The sequence below is a fragment of the Lemur catta genome, chromosome 11 (genome assembly GCF_020740605.2).
Source record: "Lemur catta isolate mLemCat1 chromosome 11, mLemCat1.pri, whole genome shotgun sequence".
Taxonomy (NCBI): domain Eukaryota; kingdom Metazoa; phylum Chordata; class Mammalia; order Primates; family Lemuridae; genus Lemur; species Lemur catta.
Window position 1 is genome coordinate 34004151 of NC_059138.1, and position 23902 is coordinate 34028052.

Here is a 23902-nt window from a genome sequence, read left to right on the forward strand (position 1 = left end):
GAGGGAAAAATCTATTTACTTCTAGAGCTTGTCAAAAATGTAATAGGCTGACACATAAGGGACTGACCTACTTACTAGAGAATGGTCACATCTGTTGGTCATGTCACTGGGAGACTTGGGGGCTGTGTTGGGCGATGACAGAATGATCACTGAAGATGTCTTTCATTCTGAGATTGGTGGTTGTTGATGCCACTTTTATTGTGTGGGCAGCTCTAGTATGGATTAAGAGTGAAAATAGTGGAGTCAGAGATGATATTACAAAGTTTGTTGAAGACAGAATGGCAGGCTTTTGTAAGAGTGTATTTGGAGGACAGGGAGAATGTGAGACAACTTTTCTGTATGTTCTTAATTTTATTTTTTTTTTAATTTCAGAATATTATGGGGGCACAGATATTTTGGTTAAATGTATTGGTTTTGTACAATTTGAGTCAAACTTACAAGTGTGAGCATTGCTCAGATAGTGTTTGTACCCGTTAGGTGTGATTTCACTCATCCCTTCTTCCCTCTTCCCCCCTTCCACCTGCTTGATTCCATTGAGTTTTACTTCCATATATGCCCAGGAGTGCTGGTCAATTAGTTGCAATTTAATAGTGAGTACATGTTGTATTTGTTTTTCCATTTTTGCAATATTTCACTTAGGAGAATGGTCTCCTGTTCCATCCAGGTTGTCATAAAAGGTATTGATTCATCATTTTTTATGGCTGAGTAGTACTCCATGGTATACATATACCACATTTTATTAATCTACTTATGAATGGGTGGGCACTTGGGTTGATTCCACATCTTTGTGATTGTGAATTATGCTCCAATAAACATTTGAATGTAGGTGTCTTTTTGATAAAATGTCTTTTTTTCCTTTGGGTAAATACCTAGTAGTGGGATTGCTGGATCTTCATTTAATATATACACATATTACTTTTGCAACAAAGTATATGAAGATAAAATATCAAAATTATTTCCTATTTTAAAATAACATATTTTAAAAGAGTAATGTGAGGTTATGATAAGGTTGGAATTTCAAGTCAAAGAGTATTTTGGAAGAGGTTTAATATAAAGACTCCTTTCTGAAGCCAGAGTATTTGAAGACCACAGGGTTGGCTTTCCCCAATACAGCAAAAATCTTTATTGATAGACCTATCACTGCTGAAAAGGCACCCACAGCTGCTTTACAGTGCTCATTTTGGAGCAGTGGAGAGATTCAATGGGTTTGAAAATTTGTCTGATAATTTTATTTAGGTCCTTCCTCATGATCAATAATTCATCAAGGTCAGTTAGCATAATTTTTCTGATACCACAAACTAGATATGAAAATATAATCAAATGCCAGATATAATATATATGAGAAGGTCTTATATCTTAAAAAAACCTTAAAGATGTATAATCAGTAGTGTTCTATGATGTCCTTATAATTCAAGGATTTTAATTTTAGTTTCAAAATCAGGGGCTGTTGTTCTCATAGATATTATGGTGTTTTATATCTTCTGCCTTCAGTAAAGCTAAAATGTGATTACTTTTCCAGAATGAGATGACAGTTTGTGCCGAGTTACATGCACATTCTACCTGGTGTTTGAGTATTCACACTGAGTAGTAGTTGATTTGAGTATGACATCCTAGAGCTGGGGCAGAATTCCCTTATCAATAAAATAAAATCACTCTGTTGTTACATTTATTTATAATAGTAAACATTTTGTCTAAAAGGCTACATGATTCTTTTCTATTATGTATATCATAGAGAAATGGAACAGATACATCTGCCATGGTGAGGTGGAATCTTCTCCACGAAATGAGGAGCTAGCATCAGGACATTAGAAAAGTCTATCTGGGTATACTCAGATTACCACTATCCTGAATGGCATAGGAAGATGGATGCCCTCTTACCCAATTTATCTTTTGTTTAGAATTTTCTCCTTGATTTCAGGTGAAAATCCTCAAAAGTTTTTAAACAAAATAATCAAGAATTGAAAAATATTAACAATTATTAATATTTTAATAAAATCTTTGTATCACACTTCCCCAAAACAGTCTTGGGAAAATTTAATAGCAATACTATCTCCAAATTTTTGTTTTCTATCATAGAAGAGATAAGCTAATGCTTTAAAAATGCATCTTCAAAATTAAGCCTTAAAATCTTCTGGCGTAATACACTTATTACTCTAATCATCTATACTAGACTCCCTTACATTAGACAATCTTAATAAAACTTTTCTTTTTAAGGAGGTATAATGGTGAGAGACTATAGAAAATACAGAATGGATATCTTATTTATGTGGGTTAGTACTTCTATAAATACTCTTTTCTATATTTAGTTGTCTTGAGTTCAAGGTCCCAACTGGAAACATAATAGAGACAATTTTTTTTATATTATCTGAAGAAAATGATATTTATAAAATCCAGGTAGCTAGAAGTATGTCTGGTATTACACAAAATATAGTCCAAAAGAAATGAAACACAATACTTTTTCCTGGTTTTCCCATATCTATTTTTATACTTATATATTTATTAAACTCTATGTAATATATTTGTGAAATTTCTGAAAGAGAAATACAATTGACAGTGGAAATAGAACTAGGTCAGTCTTAAATTCAAAGACATAGGCCACAATTTTACATTACATTTGGGTTTCTATATACAAAACTACTCAGAATACCTAGGATCTCTTTCATTTATTTGACCTTTGGGGAGGAAGTGGAGAACTGGAGTGACATTTTGACCCTCTTCTAATTTCATGTATTTTCAAAATACCTTAAATTAGGGTATCTAACAAATATTTGATTTTAATAACCCTGAAGATAAAGGGTGTATATCTGAGTGTATGCCTGTGAGGGTGTTGAGCATATGTGTGTGTGTGTGTGTGTGTGTGTGTGTGTGTGTGTGTGTGTGTGTATGTGTGTGTAGTTTCAGATTAGGGAAGGTCCAAGAGGGTAGAGTATAGGGTGTGCCTATGTCTATTTCCTTTTCTCTTTTATGTCGCACTTCTCACATTCCTAGCTATGGAGGACTAGGGATTAGATACGAGATGGGGCTGGACTACAGAGGATTGAAATATAGGAAACCAACTTTTGTATTCTTATAAGTTAGTTTTGGTGTTTTAAATTTGGCATAGCATTTTTTCCTGGGATACTAGTTTCTACCATGTTGAGTAAGAAGTCAAGTTTGGTTTTTACCCACCCTCCTATTTTTCTTTCTGAAGCCAGCTCCTCCTTATCCCTTCTTCAGAACTTTCTTCCAGTTACTCAGCACTGTCCTAATAAAATTCTTCAGCCTATTGTCATCTTCATGCCATCTCTAGTCTACACCCAACATTTCTCTGCCTTCTAATTGGCAGTGAGATTGTGTAAATACTGTCTTAGTTGTGCATTAGAAGACTTTTGGCGCTGCTTTAAAATAACACTGTACCCCTCAAATATGTATAAGCTATTCGTATGCCTGTCATACTTTTATTACCCTATATTGTAATTGCCTGATTTATTTGTTGGTATCTACCTTTTCACTGTAAGTTGTATGATATTGGAGGATTTGTCTATCACTGTCAATGTTGAATCTCTAGGAGCTAACATTTTGTCTGGCACATAGTAGATCCTCAGTACATAGTACACGAATAAAGCATGGTTCACTCACTCCTTGCTTCCCTGCTTAGAAACTTTGCTGTTATTTGCCTTGGAAGAAGCTCTCCATGCAAATTATTCATTGAGAAAAAAAAGTGAGGGCGTATCATTTGGAATGAGAACATGGGCCAGTATAGTGAGTTTTAAATATTTTGAAGCAAAAATTACTACTCATTGAATATTGAAGAACTTCTTTACACATAGTTATTTTTGCATGTCAGTTTAATTCCATAGAACCTCCTTAATCTATGAAAGTATTTTTTTTAAAGAACCACCTTGTCTCTTCTACTGGGAAGTATAGCTAACCAACTTCCTATATGGGCACCTATAGTTTTTAGTCACATGGAAAAGTTTGATGATGTCAAGTTTTTATTAAATTTTTTTTTGCTACCTCATTTATCCGTACACAATCCATGTCATCTCTATCAAATAATTTTGTTCTCTAGAACTACAGTATAGAATTCATAAATTAGAACTCCTGAGAACCCAAAGTTTACAATAGATTATATGTCAGCTAACAAAGATAAACTTATCAGAGCATAATAACCTCTGACTCTCCAAGCTGTTGGTGTTAAGGTAGTATTCTGAGTTTCCAATACCTGCTGTGTCAGTACTCACAAGGGTGGGATTGTTGACAGAGCTTGAAGGGGGAGATGGGTTTGTTTTCCCAATCTTAGTCTTTATAAGGTTGGGTTATTATGCATGATAAATGTAATATGAGAGGTAGAAAGCAGGTTAAACAGGTAATTGACCATCTTCTGCTTTTCTTTAATGGGCTAGAGAAGGAGAAAGAGCTTTATACATTGGGGCAGTGAAATGGATGCATGGAAGTAATTACAGAAAAAGTCTTCTAAAAGTCCCTAGTCTTGCATCTGTTGGGTACTTAGTGAATATACATAGCTTTTCCTTTTTTGACAAACCAGTGCTCTTTGTCTTTTGGAAAGAAGTAGTAATTGAAAGCTGACAAATGGTAACCGTTTATCCCCAATTCCTGATGCAACATTGAGATAGGAATATTATTCAAGAACATATTGATGGAGATAGTTAGAAGATAATAGGCACTATTAATGAATCTAGTGTCCTAGTGATGGATTGTCCCCTCCCCAAAAATCACCTATTAGTTATTTTTGTGGGTTATGGCATGCTTATAAAGTACATAGGTTTTATTATTTCTCCTGGTGTTGTATCATTTGATTTTTCTGCTTCTATGTTATCATTATTGCTATCTTTGGGGAAAAAATACTTCTCTGACTCATAGATAAAATGGTAATGTTAATACTAAACTAATGGGGATTTCACTAGCATTGAATAAATTGACTTATATAATAAATACTTCTATATAGTACATATTCTATATTTAGAGATATATACTGTTCTATCAATATGCCTGGCACATAGTAAGATGGTAGATGTTTGTTTTTCCCATGTTCTTTCTCTTATAGATTTGGAATAAATTTCCTAAGACCATAGCAAATTGTTAGTATGGCACATATTCACAGTTTAGTAAATGTTTTCTCCTTTTCTTACTTCCTTTTTTCCTTCCTTCCTAGTTTTTAATCTTGGTACTCAAGTAAATATCAATGCATATTTATTCAAATATAATAGGTTAATATATTTATTGATTGCTATGCATTTTATTTGTCAGGAAAATATCTCAAGCATTGCATTGTCACTTTAGGGCTAATCCTGTACTGATGCACACATAATCCACTGGAGGGAAAATCTAATTTCCCTTAGCTTCACAGGGTTATTTTTGATGTAATTCATTTTTTCCAATGCAGTCACTTAATTCCTACTGATTTGTATGGATAAGGACATTAGTAGAAAGAAATACATTGTTTCCCACTATTTTTATAACATTTCTATATCATATCCATAGTAAGAAGGAATTTTTTTTTACATTCATGAGTTTGAATTGGCTTGTTAGTATCACATAATTATATAAATTCATGCATTTTACATGTACATATGTTTTTTATAATCCTGATAACATAAATGATTTAACATGAAAACTGGGCCGGGCGCAGTGGATCACACCTATAATCCTAGCACTCTGGGAGGCCCACGTGGAAGGATACCTTGACCTTAGGAGTTCAAAACCAGCTTGAACAAGAGCGAGACCCTATCTCTACTAACAATAGAAAGAAGTAGCTGGGTATGGTGGTTCGCACCTGTAGCCCCAGCTACTAAGGAGGCTGAGGTAGGAGGATCGCATGAGCCCAGGAGTTTGAGGTTGCTGTGAGCTAGGCTGACGCCACTGCATTTGCTGAGGCAACAGAGTGAGACTGTCTCAAAAAAAAAAAAAAAAATATATATATATATATATATATATACACACACATATTGCAATGTTGATTTATTGATTAAGTGACTAGCAAACAGGGATGGTAAGCTTTGAAACTTAAAGTTATTTTGGAGACATGATTTCTTGTTATTTATTGAATAAGTGACTCTTCCCTGCAACCATTATTAAAGGAATGTTTTGTAGCAGTATCTCACCTTAATCCCAGTTCTGATAATGAATTTCAATTTTTATATAGTACTCTTTTGAGGAACTGTTTTGGTGTGTTTAGCTATATTGTTTTAATAATGGCACCTCTGATGGTTTAAGAACCATTTCTGTCTTTACCAGCCTTGAGTTGGGAACCACAAATGACAAGGAGGTTATTTTATTACACTCTGATTCTCTCAATGCGAGGATTAGGAGGGTCAATTTATGTCCTGAGCTTACTCCATTATTTGTTCCAGAGGCTGGTAAACATTATAAAGGGGTATCGCAATTGGATTTTGAATCAATAACTTCAGACACTGAACCATATGTTTTAATGAGAAGCTGGATTTTTCTTACAGTGCAGTGGTGGCATAATGCTATTAGTTTCTTAAAGATATATAAGAGTTAGAAAAGATAAATATAAACACACAAAGTACTGTGAGGTCCCCAAATGTCATTATAGTTCATTCTTATAAAAAGCATACTAAGGTCAACCATAATTCTTTTTGCTATGCTTGGTTACTCTGGGCCACTTGCCAATAATTTTGAAATTGTATATGATACTTGCTCTGAATGTATTACTTATTAAAAGACCTCAGTTTGCTTTTAAAAGAAAGTCCTATTGATGTATCTGTGAGGTATTTAATCTCTTGGTATACACTACGTGGTTTATTTCAACAATGAGCCAAGAGCCTTCTGAGGTATATGTCAAGTGAACTAGAATAGGTAAATTCATATCTCTTTAGGCTTGTCTATTTTCAGAACAAATGAAAAGGAATCACATTGTTTCCTATGGTATTGTCTCACCTTAGAATACTGAGTGCTTATTACTCAATTCATGATCACTTATATGTATATACATATAATTAATGAAATCTTTAGGCCAGATTTTAGAAATAATCTCTCTTTTGCTGGGATATTATTCTTTATAATTTCTCTCTTAATATTTTTTCTTAGGAGTGGATATGCAGTTTATGACTATAAGTATTAAATCTGAATTTGCCCTTTGTTCCTTTGTAAAAATATTATTTTTATTTTCTCCTTGTTTCATAAGAGTAAGATAAAGCTAGACTGTGGTCACTCTTAACAGTAAAGTCCTCACTTTTCAAATGAACACATAAAAGCAGCCACTACTGTGTTGAAACTGGAGTCAATTTCTTTCTTTTTCCAGAACTTCATGATACTGATTGTAGCATTTTGATTCTAGGCATGGCTGTTCCATTCCAGTACAATGCTACAGTTCTCCCCAGCAACGACCTAGTTAGCAAAGCATTAGTCAGGGCAAAATGATATTATAGAAATAGGAGCTGTAGAACCAGGGGTGAAAAAAATACCACCTGAAAGAAAAGATCATTGTAGTCTTTTCTGTGTAATTTATCACAAAATGGCAATTCGGAATTCTCGATATAGTGAATATACGAGTGATAACCATATCCTTCACAAAAACTTTTACTTACTTGTTATAATTTGTCTTGGGAAATTTGAAAAAAAAATTATATTAAAGAAAAGGTAACCACAACTTAATTGCTATTCATTATTTTCCATCTAATGGTGACATATACGATTAGAATTATTTCATGGTATTTGTGATAGCTGTGGGGACATTTTTGGAATTTTTCCTTTCTTTAGCAAATTTTTAAATTTTTAGTTGTTTTTGTTGTTTGCTTTATCAGTTTCTGACATAACTTCTGATTTTTAATCTAAAAATCCAATCTATGTAATTTTCAGGTTTTTATTCACAGTTATTAGAAGATCTTGTGAGAGTTAGTATGGTTATAGTAGTGTGCTGCTTCTGGTATAATATATAAATGTTTTATCACTACTAGATTACCTTTGTGAATTTCACTTCTGATTTTCTGATTTTCTTGGGTGGACAATTTTCTCTGAGTTTAAAAAAGAGGAAATATAACAGTTATTCACATCTTTATGCCTAGAAATAATTTATGGTAAATATGCCTTCAATTTAATTAGTCTGAGGATAATATTAGGCTAGCTTCTGTAGATATACATAATAAGATCAATAATAAACTTGAATCAAGTTCTTATGTCAACATATTGTGATAAGTAAAACATTTTAGACAAGGAAAAAAATCTTGTGATTTTTTGAGTAATTTCTGTGATATTCTGTGAAAATGTCAATGAAAGCTGGAACTTTACTAAGTAACATAGTTAACATATTTGTGAAAACAGTGATAAAGAAAACAAAGCAGAATATAACCCCATAGAATATTCATCTCTAGATGGTGGGTAATTTGTTCACTTCTGTTTCCAGTGACTGATAGTCTTGCAATACAAATTTCTTGAATATAAACAAGAAATGAATAAGGAATTATCATTTTAAACTTATGATTGTTCATATGTAGTTTTGCTTAAAAACTTTTTGTCTAGTTATAATAAAAACTTAAGCACTGAAATAAGTATCAAAAGACTGATGCATATACCATAAATCTATTTCATTTCTTTTGAGGCAAAATATTGAGCATATGACTGACAACATATTGCTGCTTGGCTTTACTGACAATTAGAAGTTTTGTTCCATACTGTTTTTATATATTTTTTATTCAGTTGGGTAAGCTTATTTTCCTAAAATCTGATATTTATTTTGTAGTATAAATTATAAAATATGTAATCCTCTAAAATCATTTTTGTGAAAATATGGTTTCCTCCATACAAGGTGAGCAGATTAGTTGGCCTTCATAGAGGTGTAAACTTTAGGGTTTTATGTGTTATAGGTAAAAGTCTTTTATTGCAACATATGCATCCATAAGGTATCACAAAAATTGTAAGCTATACAGTTTGAGTACTGTGACCAGTGCATAGTTAATTTTATGTGAGGTTTAGGAGGTAACACAGGGAATATGAAATACTCTTCCCATTATTGAAGCAAATGTCTTTTCTCTTTCACTAGCAATTTGAATTAAAATTTAATCAAATAAATAGGATCTTGATTTGCTTTGAGCATCTATATTTATTTAGCTGTAGCAAAAATACTTCATTTCATTGCCCACTACTAGATGTCTATCCAGAGTACTTATTTCATAAAAAAAATAAAAGAAATATGTAGCTTGAAATAGATTCTCAGTTTTATAGTATGTTTATGATAGTTTTTCATGCAGATAGGTTTAATAGAAACATGCAAGATACTTGCTCTAGTTCTTGCTGACCTACAGCATGCCTGCATCCTAATAGGTCGTATTTCAGCTCCTATATTTTTGACAAATAGCTGAGCTCTAAAAAGCTCTGTCCGTGGTGCTGAAACCTCTCATGATGTATGAGCATGTCTGGCTGATAGATTCTAATGTCAGCCTCTGTGTGATAGTGATTCATCAGGTTGTAAAATTTGTGTTTGGGAAACACATTGAATTAGCAAGTTATATATTTTGGTTGTGTTAAAATTAACACAGTTTGTACTTTCATTTTAAGAGTTCATAACGATTACCTTTCACATTGTCAAAAACAGTTAGAATTTAATTAGAAATTGTCAATGCTAACATGAAAGAAATGTGTAATATTAAATAAATTCATGTGACTACAGTGCTGGAAATATTTGCAGGCCAGTGATATGCTGATAATATGCAGCAAGCTACTATAAGAAAAGTTAACGCTTGCTTATGAACAGGCACAGTGACAATTAACATGGAAGCCTGTAGCTTTGTAGAGATAAGTGATTGCCTAGCAAAACTATGGCTTATTATCCTAGGTTTTTTTTTTATTGTTTCAGGATGTTTCTTTTGTGCAAAAATACATTTAATTTTGCAATATTGTTGGGTTTTGTATGCAAAAATGACTAAAACTCTCAAAAATCTTAGTTTTTTCCAAGTGAAATCCTTATATTTTCTATATAAGACTTTTAAATAGCTAATAATGTTTTTGTCACTTCAATTCAATGATTTACTATCTTTTAAGCTGTGATACTCAGGTGCCTTAAATGTAATCATGGAGGACTGCACTTAATTTTTTTCTTTTACTTTAAATTAGTTTCAGGAGCTCTTTAGTTAATAAAACTTTCCTCTTTAATTTTTATCGATCTCTGAAATTATCTGAATGATGTCATTTTTATACTGAGGTGAACTAAATAAAAGGGAGAATTTCAGAAACTTGAACCTGATAAACTTCTATTAACGCTATATATTTTATAGTGAAATTCTAAAATCCTAGTCTTGGAATGGGTCATATTTCCTTGCCATGTTTGCAGGAGAGTAAATGATTAAGTTGTTTGTTTGTTATTTTAGTGTGAAGCTCATAAGTATTTATCACAGAGAGATTTGACATTACACCTAGATCGTAAGTCCTACTGAAATATGGCAATATTTTTCTGCAAAGCAAATAGCCTAAAGCTTAGGTACCACTAATTATTGAAATAAGACTTTCAGTTGCTAAGATACTGGATTTATGTTATTTGAACCTAATAAAGCTGCTTGTTGAGAAAAGAAAATCTTTAAGTGAATACATAATTTTCTAGAGGATTTGTTTCTGTCAGTAGTTAAAGGGTTAAAGACAGTATTATTATTATTATTATTATTATTATTATTACTATTATTATTATTGCCTTTTCATACTGATAAAATGCATTCTAAAATCCATTTTTGTGCATTATAAACTTGTAGTTACACACCTAATAAAATTGTCTTACTCTTAGCATTCCAAATGCCATTATAGAAAAACAGTTATTAAAACTTTGTCATTTAAATGATACCTGGTCAGATGATATTTCCCAGAAATTATTCTTTATTTAGAAACAAAAACAAGACAAAAGCAATTGATTTTAATCCAAAATGTATTTTTCCTTATAAAAGAGGTCCACATACTCACTGTGTCTACTCTACAGAATTTGACCATTTTATTACACCACGTGTCAATTCAAGTTTATCTGGTCACTGCAAAAACTCGTGGCTAATATGTGTAATACAACACAGGAGGAGGTATTGCTCAGTTCAACTACTCTTATAGACTTAAAAAAAATACAGAAATGTTTTTGTCCACGTTAACTGTAGTCCAGACATAAAAGTTACATGAAGGTTCTAGAAAATGGAGTTATTTTATTTGGTTGCCACAGTACCCCTTGAAGCCAGTTAATTAAAATGCTGAACTTGTACATATTTCCATTTGTCAGGAGCAGCATTGGTGAAGCTGAAACTTCTTTTTTTAGGAAGTAAAGTAATGTTTCTCCGCCTTTTTTTTTTTTTTTTTTTTTAAGCACAACTGCAGTCTTGAGCTTTTCTTTGAAGTAGATTTCGTTGGTTGTTTTTAGGACATGTTTGTTGGAACACCTATGACAGTTGCTTTCACTTCCAGCGATGTACCTTTTTCTTTGCCTGCTTCCCAGAGGTTTATCAGAGGAGGATAAAGCTCGCTGATTGCAAAGCTTGGTTTCTGTAAGTAATTCCTCACGTAGCTATGCCCACCATCACAGTTCATTTCTTGAGAGAGGCAGCTGACAAGACATATCACACCAATAATCCCCAGAAGGCCTCCGAGGCAGGCCATAAGCGTTGTGCTGTTACTCTTTTCATACTCCTTTTGATCAGGATCCAAAGCTTTTGTGGTGACATTTACACATTGTTTTCTGTTTCTCTGATAGATGGTAGGGAGATCAATACAAATCTTATACTCAGTTGATGGGTTCAGATGAGTAAAGTTATATACCTTGACATCAGATGGTATTCGAGCACTTTGGGCAGCATGAGAGTTTTCAGACTTGACAAATGCTGTCCACTTAACACTGGATTTGAGAATTTTAGAGCTTGCTTTCCAAGACACCAGAACTGAATTGGCCTGAATATCTCTTATTTTAATATTCAAAGATCCATTGTTATCCTGGGGAAAAGAACCATCCACTTTGATCATAACAGACTTCAAGTCAGCACCAACTAGGTTAGTTGCTATACAAGTGTACAAACCCCCTTCTTTTGGGGTTATGCCACTTATATCTAGTGTGCCTTCAGAATGAACATAGAACTTTTCTGTCAGAGTATTAGGCAAGAGTTTTTGACCAGAAGGTGTTATCCAGTAGATTTCGGGCTGTGGTTCTGCAGTAGCTCTACAGTGTAAGGAAACATAACTCCCAGCTTCTACATTTAGATTAGAAGGAAAGCTCTCAGGGGCTATAAGAGGGAGGCAAATTTCCATCATGTCCCTGAAATGTACTTGCCGAACATTCTGGCCTTGGAATTCAGGTGGGTCCATGCAAAACAGTGAATCTGGCTCCATAAATCGAATGTTGGTTTTGTTCATATTAATCCAACGGATGACACAATCACACCTGATGGGGTTACTGTGTATGCTGATTTCCTTGAGGTTTGGTAGAGACTCAATGGTACCATGGTACAGGGCACTGAGGGCATTGCTGTTCAGCATGAGTGATTCTAGTTTGGGGAGTCGGAAAAATGCATTGGGGTGAATGTAAGACAATCTAGGGTTGTTAGTAGCTTCTATTTTCCTTAAATCTGGCAAGTTATCCACAGCAAGACTGTCGATGGAAATAAGCTCAGGCATATTATTTATCCCCAATTCTTTTAAATGTAGCATATTGCTAAAATCACCCCTTCGTATTCTATTAATAGGGTTTTTATTTAGATCCAAAAATTTGAGATTTATAACTTTTTGAAGAGCGACATGGGGCACTTTAATAAGCCTATTGTCATAAAAAGAGATACTTTCTAAGTTTTCAAGTCCAACCAAGGCATTATCTGGTATTTCTGTGAGGTTTATACCAGCTATAACCAGGCTGCGAAGATTGATAAGAGGCTTAAAGTTCATATCTTTGATTTTGATGATTGGATTTTCCCCAATCATCAGAATCTCTAGATTTGGAAGAGCATCAAACCACTTACTGTTGATCATCTCCAATCTATTTGAATTGAGATGAAGTCGAAGAAGATTGTGTAGGCCAATAAAGGCTCCAGGTGAAATTGTAGAAAGCAAGTTGTGATTAATATAGAGTTCTTGTAAGTTGCTCAGTTCAGACAGACATTTTTCAGGCAGCTCAGTAAGTTTGTTTTCCTCTAGGTACACAGAAAGGAGCTGAGGCATCTTTTTTACATTAATATTGGTGACTGAAGATAAATTGTTTTGAGATAAATCCAGGCCAGTGAGGTTTACTGGAAAGTCTATGTAGTATTCAATTTTTGCAATATTGTTAGTCTGTAGGAGCAGAATTTGTGTGTCAGCAGGCAATCTGGCTGGAAAATTTAAAAGACCTAAGTCATTACAATCCACTGTAGATGCTTCCATATAAGTGGATCTGGGTGTAAACCAAGGCCTGATTTCACATGTACATAATTGTGGGCAATCCACTTTTTTATCTACAGCTTGTACTAGTGTAGTGATAGCTAGGCCAAGTAGCACATGAATTCGGAGTGGCATGTCCTTCATCTTAGCTTTCTTTTTCAGAAATTCAATGGCCCTTTAAGGATTCCACCGTCACTGCTAGTAAGTTCAGTAATAGCTGATTGATAAGGAAAATACTTGCATTTGTCAAATGATGAATGCCATAGAACCACAAAGTTTTTCTTCATGGAAATAAGTGCCAATGCCACAATTGCACTGTCCAAAAATGTCGTGCATATTGGAAAAGAGAAGGTCACTATCTCCTTAATGATATAATACTGATGTATTTTTTGAAGATGAAGTATGCATAGATGGTCATAGGAGATTGAGCAATTCATTTATTTAGGAGTATAATATTCAAATCTCATGCTTGTTCAGTACTTGCAGGAGTAGCAGCATGTTGCTAAATATAATAAATTAAATATGAAAGAGAAAAGAGAAAAATAATTAGCATAAAGGAAAAATACCATAATTAATATCCATTAAGTATAATAGTTTTATGCATAAATAGTATTTCTAAGGTTTATAGTTACTTCAGTATGTTTTCATGACTTTATCCTTGTCATGATTGTCCTTGATTATTCTTGGCCTAGAAATTGGACAGGCTGAGAAATTTCATCTTTAAAAGGCCAAAGTTTCATTAAATATAATGAACATATTTCCACAGTTTTTCTGTTATTTTAAATCTGTACTTGTTTACTCCTTGTAATTTTGTTCATTATATTTTTCACTCTCTTTGACAGTTATCGGAGAAAAAAGGAAATCGATTTTTCAATGATGATTTTTTTCCCTCTCATGGAGGCAAAATTAAAAAGGTTATAAATAAATAATACTGTCCTGTTACAACCAAATGAGTTAGACTGTGCTTCTCAGGCCCCCGGGAGACATCATTTGGAGACAAAATTATAAAGTGATTGTTAAATAAACTAGAAGTAGTGATATTTAGCTTTGTTTCCCACTTATTTCCATAGTCTCCTTTGCATAAAGTGACTTGAATTTTGGAGTGTTTGGAAGAGATTAAATCTAACTTGCTGTAGATATGTCTGTACATTATCATTCTTAAGTTCAGATTTATTTTTTCTTGATAATAATTTATATTCCATTGCTAACTGAAAAAAAACTTCATTATATCAGTAAACCAGACACTTAGATATTTTTCTTTTAAGTGAATGCTGATGTCTTTATCACAGAAAAAGAAGCAATTCCAAAACAAAGTTGCAATTTTGATATATGCTGTTTTAAAATATCATGCTCCTTTTAGGGATATATATCATTCAGTTGCACTGCTGGTGAGCTTTTCCCTTCAAGTGTACGGGAGAACGGGAGAACAGCTAGACCCTTCATTCTGGGGGCCTTTTGCCTACCAGCAATAATGTTTTAGTGAATAATCTGTCAGTGAATATTGTCCTCTTTGCGCTGCTGCCTAATACTGACATTCATAATGACACTGTTGACTGAGTCTAAGATAAGGTAGACTTTTCACTAACAGAGATATGGTAAATATATTTGGTGATGTAGTCTCCAGAGAGAGACAGAAATATTCATTTTTTTAAGTAAAAAAAAATTATTTTTCAAAATTGTAAATCATTTACAGTTCAAAGTCAAACCTATTATGCCTCTTACCCTTTGTTTTCAGAGATGTTATTTTATCTGAAAACTGAATCATGAGGTTCAGATAAATTATCTTGAATTAAAGTATCTTTGCTATTTTTTCATTACTTTATCTGTATGCTGAACTAAAGTTTTGGGTTTTTCATTCAACATTTCAGCTTTTACTTCAAATCTGTTTTAAGTAGATTCTAAATCCCTGGAGGAAAGAATCTCACACAGTGATTTTTTTCAATGAAGATGCCTGATAAATCCTTCTTAGCCCACAGACCCCTCCATAATCTGGTGCCCTTTTTTCCCTATGTTTATCCTCATTTTCTGCTATTTTCCTGCATGCAACTTTCCCTCTGTTGGTAGAGCTACAGTTGCCTCACCCTGTTCACTGCCTGGAATGCCTCTTTGTTTTTGTTTATTTTTTAATAACTTTTTTTATTTCAGCATATTATGGAGGTGCAAAAGTTTAGGTTACATATATTGCCCTTGCCCCCACTCCCTCCCCCCAAATCAGAGCTTCAAGTGTGTCCATCCCCTAGACGGTGCACATCCCACTCATTATGTATGTATATACCCATCCCCTCCCCACCCCCACATCTGCCCGACACCCGATTAATGTTATTCCTAAATGTGCTCTTAGATGATGATCAGTGAAACCTGCTTTTTCAAACCTTAGTTCAAGCATCTCCCTCCTGGGAAGTCTTTCATACAACTCCTCCCTCCAGATCTACTTACCTGCCTCTCCACACTCCACAGTGGTCCCATGGCCCTAGTACACACCACTATCAGAGCATTTACTCTATTTGTTCCTTAACCAAGCACTGACCTCCTTGAAAGCATGAAGCTTTTCCGATTTCTCATTCCCAAATCTTGAGCATTGTAATCAGAATGTAGTAGATGCTCAAGAAATGTTTTGAATGAACCAATAAATGAATTGTATTGATTAATAAAATTATATATGCATCTTTTTACATATAATTTAAGCAATTCAATCTGTTTAATTCCCTACCTTCAGTAAGTTTAGCCTCTTCAACTTTCATAGGTCTATTTACTTACACAGAATTTGTGTTACTTGTGTTACTAAAATCCAAAGATTAGATTTGAGGATAATACGAAAGGAACATTAGACTTTAAAAGAAAAGTCTAGCTACTGTTATACCTGTGGCTTATTCTTTAATTTATTCAGTCAACATTTGTTGAACAACTTCTATGTGCCAGTTATTGGATTAATAGCTAGAGGAAACAAAGATGACTTAGATATGGTTACTTCCTTTGATAAACTTTCAGTCTGGAGGGACAAACAGAAGTAAACAGATGGTTATAATTCCATTTGGGAGCTCATATGGGAGCATATAAGAGGGCCCCCTGAATAAAAATAAAATAAGAATCCATTGGTTCTTTATGTCTCAAATGAAGAAAACGCCTGGGTGCAAAGTGTAAAATACATTTCTATATGTTTCCATAAATCACTCAGCTGAGAACAGAGAAAACCATAACTTCTGCCAATTAATCACTTAGGTCTACTTTCTCTAGCAGAGCAAAGAGGTGTCTATATCCTCCTTTAAATTAACTATAGGATGAGAAATATTAACAATGAAACATTCTGGAAGCTTTTTAAAATGAGAATTCTTATAGTAGTGAACAATTAAAATTTTGTTTTTCCTGGTCTGGAGGAAGAAATTGTCAGTATGGGAAACACAATAGAGAATATAGAAATTTAACCTTTCTTTGTTATAATATTGACTTCTTCTTATGTCTGTGGAAATGATTATGATGCTTTCACTAATAGACTATTTGGCATGGTTTCTTTGCAAGCTAGTAAGTCAGTCATAATAATACCTCCTTAGTGCTTTTTAGTTTTCAGAGTCCATCCTTATTCATTATTTATTCCATGTTAACAATGACCTTGTGAGAAATAGGTTTATGAGGTGCTTTAATCCCCATTTTTTAATGTAAGGTATTGAGACCTATCTACCTGAGATCACATGGCTAATAAATGATGATTGGGATTTGAACCCAGTTTAGGCCATTAAAAGAAAACAATTTTAAGTATTACCATATTTTATTACATTTTTAATACTTGTGGACATTCATAATCAGATTTCTTTAATCTAAAAATCCCATTTTTTTCTAGATATAGTAGTGTGTGAAATCTTTTATGGAAAAAGCTGCTTTTAGTAAAGAGATCTTCATTCTTTAGCCTCATCTGCTTTTCATCATTTATGAAACAGTGATTGAACACCTACTTTTTGGCAGGCATTCTTCTCGACAATGTCAACTGGAAAGTTGACAATAAGATACAATATCTACTCCCCAACTACTCAGTTATCAAAGTAGGAAATAGTTAAGGAGAATGCTGCACAGTAGATTTGATTTATAATAAAACTGAGCAGTGCTCTGTGAATGCACAAAGGAGGGAATGCTTAGTTCTGTCCTCTAAAAGGAGCAACATGAATGTTCTATGGTCTTTTTGTAGTGCTTATAAAAAATCAACTTGAGTATAGTGGGGAAACACGTGGATAAAAATATATAAAATCCACTATTTTTTAGATGAGTTTTCACAATGCTAAAGCTTAAGAACAAAGTGTGCCTTCTTCTATGTACCTCATTATGTGTATTACAAAGACTACAGAGTCTGCGGAAGAGAAACATTTTGATACTTAAAAATTGGTGACATTAGAAAATTGCCATGACTACGTAAAAACCTAGTTTTTCCTTTTCTTCGATAGCAAATTGCTAGCTAAGTTCATTTGTATAAAGAACTTAAATTCCATTCTCCCATTGTCTGGCTTTATATTCCCTTGTAAGACTCAGTCTTTCTTCAATTTAATTGAAGGTTCCATATCCCAAAGGTATTGTTGAGTTATACTGAATTACCTTCCCATAAAAGACTGTTTTCTTTTTCCTTGGGAAGTACTTATTTTCCAGTTTTTCAAGTCTAGTTATTTGTATGTCAACTTTCAGGCAGTAGATAATGGTAATTGGTAAAATTGGTAATTATTTAGAATAGTTTAATGAATGCTATCCTTAAAATATGGATCTTGTGATGAGACTGATATAGGGAAAGAAATTTTACTTTGCATTAAGAAATGTGGACCAGGTTTTACTAGATGATTTTTAATTGTGGACAAGATACTTCACTTTCCTGTGCCTCTGGTTATCAATCTTTAAAATTTAGAATTGGGTTGCATGATCTAAATGTAAGATTCTTTCATTTTCTAAACTTACACTATTCTGTGAACATGAAAGATTTTTTTAAAAGATGTCTAACAACTGGATGTGGGCAAACTCATCTAATCTTAATCTTTTGTGTTCTTTAATTGATCACAAGTTTATATTCAATACTCTAATCCTGTGCCATTAACAAATCAGGACCAGTGGATTTTAGTCATTATGGGACTTTTTATTAAAGGCTATCAAATTAATTACCTGCCATTATTTCTATGTATGTTTATGTTTACACAGTAGTAAATGAAGTAGAGAGTTACTTTTGTCATCAAATTAAGGTAAACTAACCACTAGAAAGATAAATTGTCTGGCTTAGGTCACTTGATCTAAATTCAGATATGGATTCAAATCCCATTATTTTGCCTCCAAAGCCCAGTCTGAAGCACTAAGTTGTACTTCTTCTCAAATATTTATTAAAAAGCACCATTCATCTTGGTATTTTTTTTAGAAAGGTGTTTCCTCCAACTGTATGGGTGCACTGACTTTTTTGTCATTATTTTTGAGTGTTTTTCTTCCTCTGATAGTGAAATTTTACTGAGATGAAATTTATAAGGCAGTTGAGTGTTGTGGGAGGAATAAAATAAGAAAAATTGTTTTCTAGGCCTACTTTTGCTATGGTGATTCAGCCAAATCACTTTGCTCTCTGAGTCTTAGTTTCCCACAAAATGTGGGGTTTGGGCTAAATTTTCATTGTTTTCAAATTGATTATTAATGTTCTATCAAATCCCAAAGATTTGTTACAGAGTTGCCATTGTAAAGATTTCTGTTTATCATAAATTTTTTTCACTATTGTACAGAATTTGTGTAGTAGAATGGGTGTGTTTTATACCCTTTGTTTTAATGGATACAATCTTTTAGAGTGACTTTAGACTGAATTCTGATGGTTTGAGATTCTCAAGCTGTCAAAGATCCTCTCATTATTATTATAGGAATAGCTATAGATTTTTAAAAGGGAGGCTTGATATTTTGTTTCCTTGTCGTAATCGAAACATTATGTTTTAACACAGAGAACATTAATGTGGATCATAAACAAATCATGTATTTCCATTCCTCATGAAACTAGGCTCAGATGACTCCTTTAGATTAAAATGTAGGCCTTATAGTAAAGTTCTCTTAGAGAAACCAGTAGTAACTTAGCACAACTCTTTCCTCTCCCAAGTCACAAAATATGCTTTGGCCAGATTTTGAGGGAATCTTGAACTTTTAATCTTTATTCTTCTACTGTTTTCAGAATTTGAGGCTTGTTCTATATGGGGATAATTTTCTTTAAAGAATGATTGCAAATAATTACAATTGATTCCAATACGTCAGATTTTTGGAAGCTATTAATAGTTACAGCATAGCTCCAATTCAGAAAGGATAGTTCGCAGTATAGAAATTCCCTTTTAGAATTTTCTTTTAAAGAGTGGGGAGTGAAATCTGAATCCCAAGAGTGTTCCATGTTGATGTAGTGATTTCTGTGTAGTCATAAATTACCTGCTTGTCATGATACCATCATTTCTCATTATAAAAAGAGTTCTGATTTGTATTAATTTTTAATTATAGTTATTGCTCAGCTGAGTACTTCATTAATAGCATTATATGTGAAGTTGATTTTTGCACATGATTAGCAAAACAAATGATATTATTAAGCCATAACTTAGCTCTTTATGCCTATTTTCTTCTATGAACATCATTCCATGTGTTGGAGAGCTCTAATTTACAGTATGGCATAACAGTACTTTACTGAATATTCTCTGAAAGCCAATGGATTTTGATTGCCTTGTTTGCTGTTTCAACTTCCCTTTTATCATTACCTTGTCATTTATCATTTGTGTAATCCCAAGTGTAGGCCTCTCTGGAGGAAAAACACTTATTTATGCATTATCCTTAACATTCACTCATCTTACATTGAAGTATAATCATCTTGTTTTCCAAATTGGGAAACAGTGATGGCAAACTTGCTCCATGTTATAATTAAAATATAGATCTCCATTTAGGTGATGCCCCTCTCTTAAATTACTAGCACATTAGCAGTAAGGTTACTGTGAAAGTATGCAATCTGAGGAGTTAGGAGGAGCCTTCATCACCTTTAGTGACTTTATTTCTAAAATGAAAGTTACCTTCAGGCTCTATGATTGCATACTTTTTGTAATAACCTTAGATACTGTCAAAACTGTTTCAATACATTTCTTTGTGCAGACATAATATAAAGTGCTTGATAAATATTGACAGAATTTACACATAGATTTCATTATATTATCAGGTTTTCATCGCATTCATTCACATGTTTTACATGTGTCAGACTAGGGCATAGAGATAGGTAGGGTGCTAATTTCACTAGGATACGAGTAGTCTATGAAATGATTCCTAGGACCTATATACATTCATAGAAAATTTGGAGATTGTCTTTTTACTTGTATGTAGGAATAATTTATATACATTTGTGAGAGAAATGATTGTTCTTTTGGCAAAATGTATGTATTTGTACACATGTATGCATATGGATGCTGAGATACTTTATTTCTGTTCAAGGAAATCCTGGATGCAATTGACTAAATTTATGCATTAAATTTTCCCATTTTATTCCAGTTTTTATTCCTATCAATAGTTGCTTTGGGTGATTCATTTAATTAGGAATTAATTTTTGTTTTAACAATTTCACATGTATTAAGAGGGAAAGTCTCCCCAAATATGCTTCATTTATTCCCTTGACATTTTTGACCTCTAAAAGCTCATTGTTACCATCCAATTCCAGGTTATTTCAGAAGCTAGTGCAGTGAGATGGTTTATAAATGATCCATCCTTTTATCTTTGAAGAAATTTCCAGCTATATTTGGAGATAGTTTCTCTGGCAAATTCCCGTAATTGAATGACAGGAGAAAAGTCTCATATTAGCCTTGTAATACAATGGTTTGGAAATGCATGTCTCATGTAGAACCACTTTCAATTATCCTACATTTCAGATGAAAAGAGTTTGGAGTAATTATCCAGATAATTCAAACAATTGTAAATCATTTTCTTCTTCATTGGAAGACAACCAGATATCCTAAGTCTTTGAAGTCTCCATTCTTTAAGTCACCTGAAGACTGTCCATCTCCCTGGTATAGTTAGAAGAAAAGAAATAAACACAGTGATCCCAGCTTGAATTGGTCCAATGGACAGGCATGTCTACGTTGCCCTATGCTTTATGATCTCCCTAGGGTCCTATGCATGGAAGGACATGAAAGGCATATGCCACCCCAAAAAGTTTGTTGTTTATTGATTGCCACAAGTAAAGGCTTTAATACCAATCTCAGGAAAGATGGTTTTCGACACAGATCTGCTGTAAAAGGATGACAGCCAAAAGATTTTCATCTCATTTGTACTCCTTGATTAACTCAGTTTGGCAGAACAGAAAGTCATTGGTTTGTAAAAAAGATAAGGCAGCCCCTGGACCAGAGTCCAATGATGTACTATGAATATAAACTGAAGAATATTTTAGTTACAATACTATTACAGAAATCTCAATTATATTTCAGGTAAGAACATTCCTCTGGCAGGAACTCAGAGTAGATGGTCTCCAGGTAGTTTAGTTTCTGTTCTGCATATAATAAAATATTGGTTCTCATTGCTGTTAAACAGCAGGCATATCAGTGTTTTATATTTTTACCAAGAATTGGGAAGATAAAACATGTTTTGAAAGGAAGTAAAATAAAATGAGCTCCTATGGTCAAAGAACTTCTTCAAAGGCAATAAACAAGAGAATAAATTATAGCACCACATTTTCAGTTGTGCCACGGGTGAGCCTATGCCTGCCATGAGGTCAGTGATGGATGATGCTTTCCTATTAACTGTACCTAGGGGAGCTGATAATACAGATGTGGTCTTGTTAGTTCCTTATAATCATGGAATTGTTCACCTATTTTCATTTCAGAAGTATGCTAGATGTCCCTCATGCTCTTTGGTTTCCCCCTTATACTCTCCTTTGACAATCAGCTTAGAACAACATTGCTACATTTGTGTCCAGAGACTATGAGAAAGATTTTAAAATAGAATAACTAACAACAAAAATTCCATTGAAAGTTTGCAAAAGGCTTCCTGAATTACGGCTTTGAGTATCAAAAGTCATCTTTTAAACAAGACATTTAGGCAGTTTTCATGTCAATGTGTGTGTTTGTGCATTTCTCTGTGAGTAGACATTCATTACTGTACATACATTGGGTTCTTTCCCTAACACTTGTGTTAAATGGTTAATGTGTAATGACTTGGTGGCACTCTGAAGTCTAAAGGGGCAAAGTTAGTTCTTGTTGCATGGCAGGTCAGTGGAGCTTTATTATTTATTTCATGTGTGGAAATAAAAGACACTATATGCAAGTTGAGTTTCCTTTTTTCCTGTCAGCTAACTTATAGCCACTTAATAGGACCTTCACAAGAGACCTTTACTTGGAGTTAATTACGTAGGACTGCCTTATGTAGATGATCTTGCAAGATTTGCTTGCGGAAAACCCTCTTGAATTTCTTTTAAATTACTATCAACACATGGGGACATGGGTTGATTCACATTATACCTGCTCCTAATGGGCTTTACGGTGAATTCTACTTTACTATGTTTCCAATGATACTTGACCACTGTACCATTTAAGGAATAGACTACATCTGGGTTATGAACATTTGGGGAATATGAGATCCCTAAAAGCAGTTGCATAAAAAAAAAAGAAATATGTTTTGCCTTATTAGTGTTGAATAGAGTTAAGAGGGGAAGTAAAAATACTAAAGGATCATTTTTTTGGAATGAAAAGCAGCATAATTGTGACACCTACCAAATTCTAATTTTGTGTTAGTGGGCAATATGGGCCCTTGCTAGCATCACTTCTTTTACAACAGGTACATCATGAGGAGCACGGGCAACATACCTACTTAAACATCTTTTTTCAAGATTACACAAGCCTGGAGGATCAAAGGGAGTTCTAAATCTTAGTGGAGAAAAAGGATTCTTTCAAAACAACATTGTAAATTTGCATTTACTTTACACATAGAAGCCTGGTATTCATCTCCTATGTGGATTAAGGGAAAATTAAGTGACAAATCATCTGTTTGGAAGAATTTTTTCATAGATAAACTTTCTCTAGATAATTTAGGATTATGTTTCAGAGTATCAGTTTAGGCTAAGGAAAGCAAATGGTTTTACATTATGTTACATCAGCTTCATGGGTAGGATTTTAATACATTTTTATGGATAAAATGAACAGTGATTATTGATCTGAGTTATGAGAAGAATTTTTCCCTTCACGGTTGCATGATTCAAGATCCGGAATCCTTTAAATTTGATATGGGACATTCTCTTAACTTTGTTCCAACGTGCTGAAACAAAATTACTTTATGAATTAAAGTTATTTAGTTGATCATTAATGTCTATTGTAGGAATATTTCACATTGCTCAGTCAAGAAGTATTCAACATTAATTTTATATTATTGAGAAACTTTCTTTGATGCTTAAAAGTTTGTATTCTATACTTAGTCAAGAATTATTCAATATTAATTTTATATTGAGAAACATTCTTTGAAGCTCAAAAATTTGTATTCTATACTTATATAATATTTTCATATTATATTTATATTTGTTTCATAGATTTTATTTAAGATAGCCATGTAGTAATGTTTACATTAAACCACTATAGATTTCAAA

General features: G+C 33.3%; 2 protein-coding genes across 4 annotated transcripts in view; one reads left to right on the forward strand and one right to left on the reverse strand.

Annotated features, from left to right (window-relative positions):
• IMMP2L (inner mitochondrial membrane peptidase subunit 2) overlaps positions 1-23902 on the forward strand; it is a 1016843-nt gene that overhangs the window by 585857 nt on the left and 407084 nt on the right. The gene's annotated exons all lie outside the window — the stretch shown is intronic.
• LRRN3 (leucine rich repeat neuronal 3) lies at positions 11318-13770 on the reverse strand. The gene has a single exon (XM_045565134.1). The coding sequence runs from the start codon at positions 13468-13470 to the stop codon at positions 11344-11346; it is 2127 nt and encodes a 708-aa protein (XP_045421090.1). The 5' UTR covers positions 13471-13770; the 3' UTR covers positions 11318-11343.